The following is a 13,727-nucleotide window of genomic DNA, read 5'->3' as shown; positions in this document are numbered from 1 at the left end:
ACACACACACACACACACACACACACACACACACACGACTATCATGCAGAATCTTATACAATTCTTTGCTTTAGTTTCTGAAAGTTGGATTCCTGAGTCTCCTGTTTTCAAAAAAACACCTTCCTTTCCACTCAGCATTGCATTCTAATTTCCCACTGCACAGAATTCTCTGGAGGATTGTGTCAGAATTTCTTCCTCCAGGCCAACCTGTCTCTAGGCTGTTACCTACCAAACTCATGCAATATTGCTTCGAAACTATTGTGCAGCTTTTGTTTGGGACACATAAACAAGCATGTGTCCATCCTATACAGGGAACTAACAACAGACCAAATTAACAATGCCACTAAAGTCCAACTTGATAAGCCTATGGTTCATTGCGGGCTACTTACAGGAATGTGAGAGGGGTTGCATACAAGTGCATAGATGACTCTAAGGTCATCTATGAAAATCTTATCGCTGAAAATCCTATCCTAGAATGTGTGATGCTGCCCAAAACATACCTCCTTGGAACCCCCTGTATACCTTTAAGGCAACTCAGCTGATCAGAGAGTCTCCTCTCACCAGTAGTCCTTACTGATTATATAACCTGGAAGGGGGGACTTTGCCAATGAAGCTTACATGTTTCAGTGACTTCTTGACACTTGTGATTTGTCTACTTCCTAAATCTTAGCAAGCTTCCCTTCAAGATAGAATGGTTCAATCAGGAGGAAATTGCTACACAATATGGCTGCAAAGATAGGAAGATAGGAACCTTCAGTTCTCAGAGCAGTTAAATTTAGCTAGTAAGACCCACTGTAGGATGGCTCCCCAGTTGCAGCACCCTGATAGTAATCTTGGAAATCCAGATAAATCCTCCAGAACGAGTTTCCCATGTGATTTGAGTTCTCTTGTCTTATCTAGACTGCATCTTCCGCAGCCCACAGTGTAATTTCTTATGGTCCTGAAGCTGTTTAGTGGGTGGAGATCAGTGCCACAGCACAAGGAAACCAAATAGAAGCTTATGGACTCAGACACACAGATACCACATTTTGTCTCTCATGCGTGGAATCTTGACTGGAAAAAAATTCTGACATGAAAACAGAAGGAGAACTATGTAGGGGTGAGAAGGGGTGGTAGAGTAGGAAGTGTGGCTTAAATTCACACTGCATGTACGGAAATGTCATGAGACATAGTATTTTGTTGGATAAATAAATGATTTTATCTTTTTTAAATCTAGGCCTACAAAGGCTAAATTTAAAAATCTTTTAGCTCATGCTAGGATTTCGGTAAAGCCTCACTACAAAATTCTGCACTAGTGGCGCTCCCTGAGGCATTTTTGTCTCTCGTTCTTCCCATCCTTTAACACACTCTTTCCCCTGCCAACTACCATGCAACTGTCTTGGGACACCTCCTTCCTCACAACTTTGTTCCCATGCTCCAGCCATCTCTAAGAAGGCCACTACAGTATCACATTCTGCCCCTCCATCCACCTAAACAAGTAGGAAGGGCTCCTGTTTTGCTTCTACTAGAGAGAAGCTGAAAGATATCGGATTGTTTTAAGCAATCTTGAGTATCAGGCTTATTGAGTCTCGGCAGCTTTTCTGTCTTGACATCATTAGTTGGCAGTTGTAAATAGATTGTAGTAATGTCTGAGTTTCTTCGCATTTATTATTCATATATAATTTTCCATTTTATCTACAACATATATTTTTATTTATTTCAGACACATGTGATGGACCTGAGTTCCAGTGAGACATCATTAAAATTTTCACCAATTCAAAAACAAAAGGTATAGCACATATAGAGTTATTATTAGTAGTAGAATTATTGTGGTAGGTCAGAACAGTTTTAATTATCTTTCTTTGAAATTTTTTGTAAAGAGGACAAAAAGGTAATCATTCACTTGTAGTAAAATTTCAAAGACAGGAATCTAATGTAGATGACTTCTGTTTGCTTTCTTTTCTTGGTATATATTTTCTCATAGAATTTCACTGCTAGAATTTGCTCATCCACTTATTCACCTAAGTTATGACAATTCTTTTTGGCCAAGTAATAGTCATCATAGCTGTAACTTGAGGGAAGAGGCTGCTATTTATCGACTGTAGCCCTTAATTTGGCTGTATATGACTGCGTGAGTCACTACGAGACTTTGCTGGATAATGGTCACATCTTTCTAGCTCTAAAGTTTTGTGAATTGTTTTTAGTGTAAAGTGTTTGATAATCATTTTACAATATTTAGACTGGACTTTATTAAGGAAGATTAGCATAAAGTGTGATTTAAATAAAAGCTGGAAAGTAGTAAGCAGCTATAGATGAGTAAAAAAGAGGCACTTTAGTTCATAACAATGTCAGGAATAAAAAACAGCATGTGATTTCCACAAACCCAGATAAATGATAAATTCATTATTTTTGCTTCTCCTGACTTTAGGGGCCAATGAAATAAAAATATGAGGTATTTGGAAGTTACTAAAGTCAAGCAATTCACTTTGAGGTTTGGCTTTGGAAATCATTTGATGTTTCTACTGCCTTTGCTATATAATTAGGTTAAAATTCTTAAAACCAGATCCTATAAAATGTAGGAAGATCTTGCTGAATTATAAAAAGGTATAGGTAGCACGCTAGAAGTACAAGACACAGCGAGTGACAGCATGTCTTTGAACACGGGAGAGCTGGTCTCTTGACACGCTGGCTGAGCATGAGTGCCCACTACCTCAGTGACTTACTCTGCCTCAAGCCGCCATCTTTCCTGTGTCTCTCCTTCCAATGTCTTAGATGCTAGGCTTGAAGTTTTCTGGATTGTTGGGGAAAGAAAGGCACATGCAATTAGAAATAAGTTCTGGATGTTGGGACTGTCTCTCTTAGGATTCAAATTTCAAAACTTTCTAAAGAGCAGACCTAGAAACAGTAGCAATGGGAACCCCTTCTCTTTAAACGGATGTGCAACCCATATTTCACATGCTGATTTTATGTTAGGCTCTGTCAGGCCTACTTGAGTGAGTAAAATTGATTGTATTTGTTATCCTGTTTCTATTAGCTTGTTAATTTATGACTCATGTTTTAATAGTTTATTTAATCTAATAATTTATAAAGTTGGAATGTGAGCCTTCCCTAGCTGGTATAGATACAAATGTAAAATCTGTACAGTGATTTATATAACTTTGATGTCTTTGCCAATTAATAATAGTTTGATGGTTACTTCAAAAACTTTTACAGAATCAAGACTTGACAGAGGAAGTGATGGAAAGTACACCTTGTACTGAAAATGTTGATAGTTATGAAGAGATATCAAAAATAAAAGAAGGGACAGTATACAAGCAGTATCTAGCAAAAGGGATCTTCATGATAAGACCAACCGAGATTATGGGAGCATTTTCAGATGAGGAAGTAGGTAATGGCCTAGACCAGGCAGGGCCTCAGGTCAACACTGCACAGGTTTTACCAAAAGAGGAACTAGAACAGGAAAGTATTGAAGAACTAGCCCCTGAGAAGAAAACCGAGGTGATGGAGATAACAGATGTGAATGATATCGTAGACGGGGAAGAGAGTGCAAAATCAGATCCATTTATCGATGACTTACAAGACAAAGACATGAATTCTGAGAGTGAAGAGAGTAAAGATACTGCTCAGGAAATGAAGAGCAATGAGCAGAATTTGATCTTTGACAGTGAAACAGAAGTGGTAGAAGAACCAGACAGTTACATTGAATGTGAAAGAGAAAGTCAGCCAGGCAGAGCTGAGGTGTTGGAGCAGCCCAAGCCAGTAGAAACTAGTAGTGACGAGAAAGATGATGATGAAGTGGAAACTGAGCACTGCCTATGGTACAGCAGGAAATGTGCTGAACAAGAGAGTGAGAGCGAACCCAAAGCAGCCATATTCACTGCAAAATACGATCTTAAGTATGACCACTTGTCAGGTATACCAGAGGAGCAGGAAGGACCAGAGGACCCAGAAGGAAATGCGGTAGTGGAGCAAAAAGTTCAGGTACAAGAGAAAAATGTGGAATTGGAAGGAGAAGGAAAGGAGGAGAAAACAGAAACCCTGCCAGATGTCAGTACAGAAAAAGAGGTGAGTGAAAGTGAGGGAGAGTCAGGGGGAGAGGTACAGGATGGATCTCAGGGTGAAAGGAATCAAATCTGTGAGAAGGGTAGTTTAGGAACAGAACAGTGGCAAAGGGTGCAGGACAAACCAGAGAGGAAGACAAGAAAGAGGACGGGAGAAAGGCACATCTTGGTTATGGAAGAGAAGGGCTTAGAAGAGGAGGAAGGGGGGCAGAAGGGGGCTGAGGGAAGAGAGAAGATGGAGAGGGATGAAGGAAGCCGAGAGCAAAGAAACCAAGAGATGGAAGAAAGAGAACCAGAGGGTGAAGGAAATGAAGATGAGGAAGAGAAGGAAGAAGGGGAACAAGAACCAGAAGAGGGGAGGGACGAGGAAGAGGGAGGAGAAGACACATCAGAGGAGCAGAATGGGGAGGAGGAGGGGGAGGGAAACAATAAGGAAGGAGATAGGAAAGAGAAAGAAAGAGAAAGGGAAGTTAAAGGAGTGGAAGAAGAGGGAGAAGATGAAGGGGGAGGAGAAGAAGAGGGGGAAGGAGAGGAAGAAGGAGAAGGGGAGGAAGAGGGGAAGGGAGAGGAGATAGTAGAGGAGGAAGGGCAAGAAGAAGAGGAAGAAGGAGAGGAGGAAGGGGAAGAAGAGGAAGAGGAAGAAGGGGAAAAGGGAGAAGGAGATGATAAAGGAGAGGAAGAAGGAGAAGGGGAGGAAGGGCAAGGAGAAGAAGAAGGGGAAGAAGAGGAAGAGGGGGAAGGAGAGGAGGAGGGGGAAGAAGGGGAGGAAGGGGAAGAAGAGGAAGAGGGGGAAAGGGAAGGAGAGGAAGAGGGGGAAGGGGAGGAGGAGGGGGAAGAAGGAGAGGAAGGGGAAGAAGAGGAAGAGGGGGAAAGGGAAGGAGAGGAAGAGGGGGAAGGGGAGGAGGAGGGGGAAGAAGGGGAGGAAGGGGAAGAAGAGGAAGAGGGGGAAAGGGAAGGAGAGGAAGAGGGGGAAGGGGAAGGAGAGGAAGAGGGGGAAGGGGAAGGAGAAGAAGAGGGGGAAGGGGAAGGAGAGGAAGAGGGGGAAGGAGAGGAAGAAGGGGAAGAGAGGGGAGGGGAAGGAGAGGAAGATGGGGAGGGAGAGGAGGGGGAGGGAGAGGAACTAGAAGAGGAGGAAGGAGAGGATGCAGAGGAAGGAGATGAGGAAGAAGAGGGACAGGAAGGAGGAGAGGAAGAGGGGGGAGAAAGAGAACAAAATGAGATGTATGGTGATGACAATGAGGAAGAAGAAGCATATGGTGGGGAAGAAGGGGAATATAAGGAGATAGGTAGAAAAGAAGATGAAAATGAAAGTAAGGGAGACCGAAAACAGCCTCAAAAAGTGAGTAAAATAAAGGGTTCTATGAAAAATAGCAGACATGGAACACATTCGGAAAAGTCTGGTACTAACCCAGGGAGAAGGGGGAAAGAGCAGAGGTCTAAAATGCCAGTGGAGTCAAAACAACTTTTAGAGAATGGACTCCCAGGTTCCAAAAAATTCTGGAATAATGTTTTACCACTTTATTTGGAATTGAAGTAACAGAGTAAATTTGACCTGATTATGGACAGTGAAGTCATTTGCATGCCTTATGCATAATAAATATACTCACTACAGATTAGTAAACTGATTTGTTCTTATGGTTCTGTTACACACGGTTAAAAAAACAACTGATGTCAGTTGTGCAAAGAAGATAGCAAAGGCAACAAGAGGGGTTGTTAAGTCTTGATTCCTCCTAAACTCATATCTGTTACCCCCAAATTACTAATCTATAACTAGAAAATACTAAAAGGCTGTTTGTTGTAGTTAACATTGTCTATTCCTTATGAATGAGAGATTTATATACTATAAGTACTCTGTATTTAAAACTCAATCTTTTAAAAATGGTACAGATGCTTAAGGGCTATCAAAACTTGAAATTTGTAATAAATATTTAAGTACCCCTTTTTAGTCTCTACTACCTAGAATATTTTAATAAGAATTGATGTTATTGCCAGGCAGTGGTGGCACACGCCTTTAATCTCAGCACTCAGGAAGCAGAGGCAGGTGGATCTCTGTGAGTTTGAGGCCAGCCTGGTCTACAGTGTGAGTTCCAGGACAGCCAGGACTACACAGAGAAACCCTGTCTTAAAAAAAAAATAAAAAATAAAAAAAACAAAAAAACAAAAGAATTGATGATAACTGAGGTGAGAAATTCATATTTTAAAGGAATGAAAATTTTTGTCCCTTTTGATAAAAATCTATAAAGAAACAGCTGTTTTACGCCTTAGAGGCTAATAATTTTGTCTCTTACAATTGCTATCTAGGTATATGACATTATAGCTCATGAAATGACAGTCAACTTAAGCATATAATATAGCGGTTCGTAGAAGTTTAAGTGTTTCAAGAAGAAAGTTTTATATTAAAATTCATTTTTCTGCTCTTAAAAGTTATGATAACTTTAATGTCTCTTGTCTTTTGTGATTGTAAATTTCTGAACTCCAGTCATTTCTATTTTAACTCTACTGTCAGTGATTTCATTCTTCATGTGTGTTGTGTCCTCAATATATTTTCATTGACTTTTGTAATTTTGTCTGTTACTTTTCAGAATTTTTCAAGTAAAATAAAGATTAAATGTATATACTCAATATTGTTTGTGGAAAGAAAAACTGTCTAACATAAGATACTGAACTTTTGAGAAGTCAGGTTCACTAGATTTTATATAATACAGCTAGTTTGATTGTCTGTTCTTTATTTCTTTTTCATGGATTCCCTGTCTCATCTTTTCCATACCTTGGGCATGAGTGATTTCTTATACATTTTTCAAGGAAGACTTTCATGGTAACTTTTGTGAATTTTGTGTAGTTGAACTCCATACATTTTATTCTCTGTGGAAATCAGCATGAGGTAGATGACAAGAATCAAGTGAAGTAGCATTTCCTTAGAGCAATCTGTAAATTATAACTTGCTGCAAAGATAGTTGCCAGCGTTCCCTGAACACTGGACTCCACTATTTTGACAGTGTAATCCTTGGCCAGAGTCTACCATATTCATTGTTGTAGAGTAGAATTAAGAGTGCGATTGAGTATGTATACCAAAGGTAATTATTTAAAAATAGATTTGAAAAGATTAAATAAGAGGGATGGCAGCCATCGAGATCATAAAGGAAATTCATATGAGAATGCCCGGGAGACAGGAATCTAAACACCCAGTTATTTATGGTAAAGGCAGAGGCATTCGTTTTCCAAGAAGAGCAGTACTGACGCGTTCTTGACGTCAAATGGCACCTATTTTACCATTTGAACCGATAGAGATATTCCCTTTCGAGCAGCATTTCTTACCAATTTCTTTGCATTTCCCTACTCCCAAACTTGGTGCACCCTTTAGAAGTAGTAATTCCTGCAAGTTACAGTCAAAAGAGCATTTGCATAGTCTTTGAGTTTAGGGCCCTACTTACAGTGTGTGCTTTCAAGCTGTATGAAGTTACACCAGCTTCTTCGCCTTTGTAGGTGTCTGTTTTTTTAAATGCATACAGAATTAGAATGGGAGACCTAAGTGATGGGAACAGCTATAAAAGCCTCTGGCTACAAACAGCTTTGTTATAACTTTGCCACACCAGACTTTCTACTATTCCTGTTCCTCATTTAAAAAAAAAAGGCTTAAGTCTAGTCACAAAAATCACCCAGGCTTCACACAAATGAAGTTATATGGAAGTGAGCAATAGCCCTAAATAAAGCATGCTAACTTTCTTTACCCAGTGTTCAGCTAACACATTAAGTCACATAGGTAGCAGGCCCAATACTCTCTAAAGCTTATGGATAGGAGTTTTGTGGTGATTAGTGATACATTGAGACAGCGTATAAAGGAACATAAGCTTTCACAAGTAGAAGTTATTCCATATGTACAAATGTCATCATTAGAGAAAAAGACAAGTGAAGGATAAGATCACTTGATCCCTTGTGACAGCTGCTTACATAGATTTCAAAAGCTAGTTCTTATTTATTTTGTTTTTGAGACAGGGTCTCTCAAAACCCAGGCTTGCTTAGAAAGTATTTTGCTCACTGCATAGCCAAGGATGGCCTTAAACTTCGGATCCTTCTGTCTCTACCCTTCCAGTGCTGGGATTCCAGGCACAGTATATCTGCTGATTACTCAAGTGTTTGCTGTAGTTTGCTAGTCATTGCGGGGAAGGTGAGGCACTGTATATGTAGAATCCCTTGAGGTACAGTTTCCTAATGCGAACAGTGGCAGAAAGAGACATTCAGGTAAGCTGCAGAGAATTGCTGCAGAACATCTATGGCTGCTCGACGGCAGCCGTCAAGGTGAGTGACCCTGAGATGTGTTTTGATTGATAGTGACTCACTGTAGAGATTGGCTTACGTGGTGTGCTCTCTCCCACCAATGCAATAGTGAAGGAAGGTACTATAATCTTTTCCTTCACTCTTTTCATTATGAAAGTTTGGTGTCATATAGCATGATTAGTTCCTAACATACAGTTTCATGTCTGGCACTTATTATTGGATCAAGTATTTATGTATCTGGCACCAAAAAGTGAGTGGTCTTCCTCAAGTCAGATAGACGTCAAGTGAGGGCAGGTTACAGTCAGCCTCCCATGGCCCTCTTCTCCCTTCCCCCATCACAACTGCAGGAAGACTAAAGATATATTTCTCCAAACAATGCTTGGAAACACCGAGGAACCTCTGCTATGATCTTTTCAATTTTTAGCATGTTTTTTCTTAATTATATGCTTGACTATTTCTTAACAGTGCTGTTTTTTGTTCTGCTCCTGTATCCCTAGCCAAAGTCAGGTTAAGATGAAAATTCAGTTCCAAAATGCTTGGGTGGCTTGCTTTTTAAAAATAGACTAATTAAAGATAAGTTTTGTGTCTTGGCTATGTAAGACTAAAGATATGGCCCCTGACTTCAAAGAACTCTATAAGGCAGCAGGAAAAGTCATTATTACAACAGAGTGTGTTAGCAGAGTAACTTCAGCTTTTATGTGAAAGGGTTGAGAATGAACTTACCAGGAGAGTAGGGAAACTTAGGAATGAATCATGTTGATTAAAACTTAACCAGCAAAGGGTCTTACATGCTCGTACAAGATGTTACAGGGAAAAAGAATAGAGTGGCTCCACTTGAGGATGCGTACAGTTATTCTGCAGCAATTTGAAGAATGATTTGAAGCAGGCAGGAGCACTGGTATGGAAGGTAGGAGCCAGTTATAGTAGACCAGGTAAGAGTGAAGTAGGCAGTGGGATGAAATAGGGGATGAGGATGGGGGATGTGTATCAGGGAATTAGAGGGTTTAGGACGAAGATGTAGCTAGGAGGGAAGAGGCCTAGAGAACTGGGTGGAAAGAGTGCTGTCAGTCCAGGACGACAGTTCTGCATTTGCTAGCTTGTGATGGTCTCCAGGAGGTGTTCAGTGTACAGGTCACTACATGTGTGTGGAGCTCAGTAGATGTTGCTGGCAATCACTAGCTTATGTATCTAGTTAACTAGGTCTAGTGAAAGCATTCTTGTGACTAGAGCACCTCAGGAAGGATTCAGGAAAAACATCAGTAAGTGGGAAGTTAGACACAGTGGTCCCCAACCTATGGGTCATAACCCATTTGGGGACCACATATCAGATATCCTGCATATCAAATAATGCATACATGCATATACATTACTATTCATAACAATACCAAAATTATAGTTATGAAATAGCAACAAAATAATTTTATGGTTGGGGTCACCACAGCATGAGGAACTGTATTAAAGGGTTGCACCATTAGGAATGAAACTTGAGAACCACTGAGTTAAAGAATAGTAATGAAGTTGAGGAGTAAAACTTAGAGAAAAGATGTGGGGTATATTCTGGGAAAGAATTCTACCTAAGCTAAGAATTGGTTTTAGGGAAGAAGAATTGATAGCATCGAAACAGTGCCAGATGGGGGTGGGGGCCTGATGGAGGTCTACAGCAAAAGAAAAAAAGGAAAAGGAAGAAAAAGAACTCCCGGAAGTCTGCCTTGCACAAAAATAGAACCCGAACTATCCTTAACATTCTGAAAATTATCAGTCAGAGCTGCTGGCATTGTTCTCAGGTCAGGAAGGAAGATGTACAATGCAGAGATTTGGATACTTAGGATAAGACTTCCTAACTTTTATTTTGCACTTGATGCAAACAATGAAACAAGAATAGGATGTCCTTGTTGGAAACTTAGAAAATAAAATCATCTGCAGTGTTTAAAATATCAGTGAGTGGGGAGAACATGGCTCTTATGACCTTCAAATTATTTGGACAGATTTGGGGAAGACCAGAGCCTCTATAGTCATGACCTCAAAGCCAGCCCTCACTGATTACCCTTGTAAATACTGGGAAAGAGTTTAGTTTTTAGTGCTTGAAGCACAGAGAATTTTATTCCACTCATGTGGTTAGCAAAAATGTATGAGTACAAAAGGAAATGAATTGTCTATCTAAGGAAAAGGAAGGAGAATGGCATAGAATAAATGTAAATGTGAGAATAAAATGCCTACCACTGCAGTATACAGTACTCTGAACAGTACATTCACTTTTGCAGGCTTGCTTCTCAGTCAGCCTGGAATGTATAAAGTAGCTACAGTAAAAGATGAGAAATGAAATAAGGAATTACGTGCAGAAAAAAACAAGACTTTTTTTTTTTATGAAGTCATGTCATAGGAAGATAAGAATCCAGAGATGAAACTGGCAGCTTGTAGGCATACCCTGACCTGTAGACTTTATTTTTGCTTCCTGTGCAAATAAATGATTTGGTTTAATTCAAATTGTTTGCCAGTATTGAAATAAAGCAGATTCTATAGTAAATATATATATATATAATTTGAAAAATACAAAAATATTTTGTTCTCAAAACATTGTAATAAGTTGAGTCAAATTATTTTAAAAACAAAGCCCTATAGATTACCTAAGCAAAAAATAGCTAATCAAGTTAAATAACTGTTTGGTTTAACTCGCCATCTGAAGCACTGTTTGTTACAATTTCCGTAGCGAGAAAGCATCATACTAAGTGCTAGCAAGGATGGAAAACCATAGGAACTTTGATTTTTTACATTAAAATACAGAATTTAATATGCATAATTAGATACTTTTCTGAAATATCTCGTTTGTTACCTTAAGCATCAAGTCACAATGGCCAGTTAAAAGAATCTCTAAGATCTTCATTTTTAAAAAAGTAATATTCCATAGTTACACTCCAAAAAGTCTACAATGTGTGCTAGCACACCAAAAAAGCTTTAAAAGAAACTCTGTAACTTTGCCCAAACTGTTTTAAAATTTTGATTACAGAATCACTTTTTTGAGATTTAAGAGTCACAATATTTCTCCCTTCCCCTTCCTCCTAACGTCCCATATACCGGTGACTCCTTGTTCTCTTTCAACGCCATGGATTCCTTTTTCATTAACAGTTATCATATGCATATATGTGTATATACATATGTATTCCTAGATATAACCTGCCAAGTCTGTATAATATTACTCATATGTATGTTTTCAGGGCTGACCATTGGTACTGGATAACCAATCGGTGTGCACTTTCCTGGGGAGACTAATTCTCCTACTCTGAGGATTTCTTAGCTGCCTCTTGTTCTTTGTGTAGAGTTGAGGCCTCACGGGCCTGTTCATTTTGGCATGTCTGCTGGTATTTTTGTTTAAGTTGTCATGTTAATGAAACATTGTGGATGCCGCTTCTCACATTACTTAGAGGCACAGTCTCTGAGCAGCCTTCCTGATTGATCCTCTGGCTCTTTTGGTCTTTCTGTCCTCTTTGCCAAAATGTTCCCTGGGCCTTAGGTGTGGGAGTGTGTTATAGATATTCCTGGTGGGACTGGGCCTTAGGTGTGGGAGTGTGTAATAGATATTCCTGGTGGGACTGGACTACCCAACACTGGATTTTGATTGGTTGTGATTTTCTGTAATAATCTCCATCTATTGCTAAGAAAAGTTTCCTTAATGTATGGTGAGGGCTGCACTTATCTGTGGTTTTAAGGACAAATGTCTATTCTGCTGTTAGTGATTGGTAGTTTAGTAAAGTAGTGGTTATAGGTTGTTCTCCAGTATCTATGACTTCACTAGCACTGAGTGCTTCACTAAGTTTCCAGTATCAGACATGGTTTCCATCCTGTTGAGTACATGCTATTAGAAACTGTTGGTTGCTTTCCTCCTTTGTAAACTTGCCTGGTGCCTTCTGGTACTATGAAAGCTAGTCCTCAGGGAGTAGACATTCAGATTAGTTCCAGTTCTGAGGCCTCTGAGGCGCTGAAATTCTGGTGTCTTCAGCAATAGGAACATTCCTATTGGGGGCAACCAGGGGAATTAGCAATAGCCTAAATGTTTGGGGAGTCTTTTGGACAGCCCTGAGCAAAACCTCAAAGGAGAGCTAGTATTGGGGATTTTGTTAGGTGTTCTTTGACTCTCAGAGGGAGCTTTGTCAGCCCAAATGAGAAATTTTCATTTAATCTATGTAAATATACATGTAATTACACGTATTGTACATTCTTTTGGATAGTTAATAGTGTGATTCTTTTGACTTTTTCAGACATCCTTATTGTTAGTTTACCCTCCTCTCTCTTTATGTATTTACCTCTCCCTCCCCTTCTCCCTAAAGAACCCTTTCTTGGGGGGGTGTCTCAGCATCATTGAGCACTAAATTCTAACCCTCCACTGTCCTAAAGCTTTAGCCCAGGGTACCCTATCTTCATTGGTCACTGCAGTCCTATGGCTGTTTCTGGTAGGCACAGAACAACTTTCTTTGGAGATGAAGATAGAAAAAGTGAGTCAGTACATTGACCCATTTTATAGTGATAAGATCTGGGATCTTGTGGCAAACTGAAACATCACAAGGAATATTGACTTTTTTGATATCCCTCACAAGAAATTCAAAGAATATTGGCCTGAGACAAAGCAAAGACCAGAGCTCACTGTGGTGTGTGCCCAATGAAGTGATGTTTGAGTTGCACTTGTCTGACCCATTCACTTCTTCACTATGGTCCTAACACAAGACATAGACTTGACCATTCCAGACTATCTTTTTAAAAATGTACTTAAACTTTGCCTTTTCTTTTTATAAAATGACAGTATTCTGCCAGTCTCTCCTAAATTATCTCAATTTTAAAGGTAAGTGTTTTCTGTGGTTTATAGTAGTCCTCCAGATGTGTTTATAATACCTTCGAAGTGCTATAATTTATGTGACTTTTAGTGAAAATTACCATGTTTAATAGCATTTAAAATATGTTCATTATCTTTCTTTCTGGGTTATAAATAGCTTACCTCCCTCATAAATATTAATGAAATATAAATTTGGTGTGGAGGGGACTCTAAATCCCTGTTGTAGAAAATGAGTATAATACATAGATATGATTTTATTAAAATGCTATAGTAAGGGGGAAACTTTTTAATTTCTTTCAAGCTTAAGATCATTCTTTGGAAAAAGTCAAGAAAATCTATTTGATGTTACTAAGAGATTTTCAGGAACACTAGGCATTGTCATACAGCAGCAGACATACACAGAGCAACAACCGTAGAGTCCTCAGTGATGCAGTATCTTGATGTTCACCGGGGATTCGACAGTCATTCATGTATTCATCTTCTAAATGTGATTTCATAGTGGAAACATTCATTGAGTGCATAGAAGTTACAGCAGCAGCATCTTTATCTATTCATTAAGAAAAGGAAATCTTTCTGATCACCTTTGTCAC

The 13,727-nt window shown here is 39.4% G+C and overlaps 1 protein-coding gene across 5 annotated transcripts in view; it reads left to right on the top strand.

Moving 5' to 3' along the window:
- The window catches only part of Rpgr (retinitis pigmentosa GTPase regulator), a 52,369-nt gene that overhangs the window by 31,909 nt on the left and 6,733 nt on the right, over positions 1–13,727 (top strand). Inside the window, exons 13-14 of one of the 5 annotated variants that reach the window (XM_048461570.3) lie at positions 1,703–1,768; positions 3,193–4,044. The exons of 1 other annotated variant lie outside the window; for it this stretch is intronic. In XM_048461570.3, the coding sequence (XP_048317527.1) occupies positions 1,703–1,768; positions 3,193–4,044 (918 nt within the window). Of the gene's footprint in view, positions 1–1,702; positions 1,769–3,192; positions 13,724–13,727 lie in introns of those variants that run through there. 3 more of the 5 variants (XM_087902843.1, XM_087902842.1, XM_048461573.3) reach the window with 3 other exon arrangements.

This window comes from Myodes glareolus, chromosome X, assembly GCF_982192425.1.
Source record: "Myodes glareolus chromosome X, mMyoGla1.1, whole genome shotgun sequence".
In the NCBI taxonomy this organism is placed as follows: domain Eukaryota; kingdom Metazoa; phylum Chordata; class Mammalia; order Rodentia; family Cricetidae; genus Myodes; species Myodes glareolus.
Note: the sequence above shows the minus strand (reverse complement) of the source record. Positions and strands in the feature narration are given on the sequence as shown.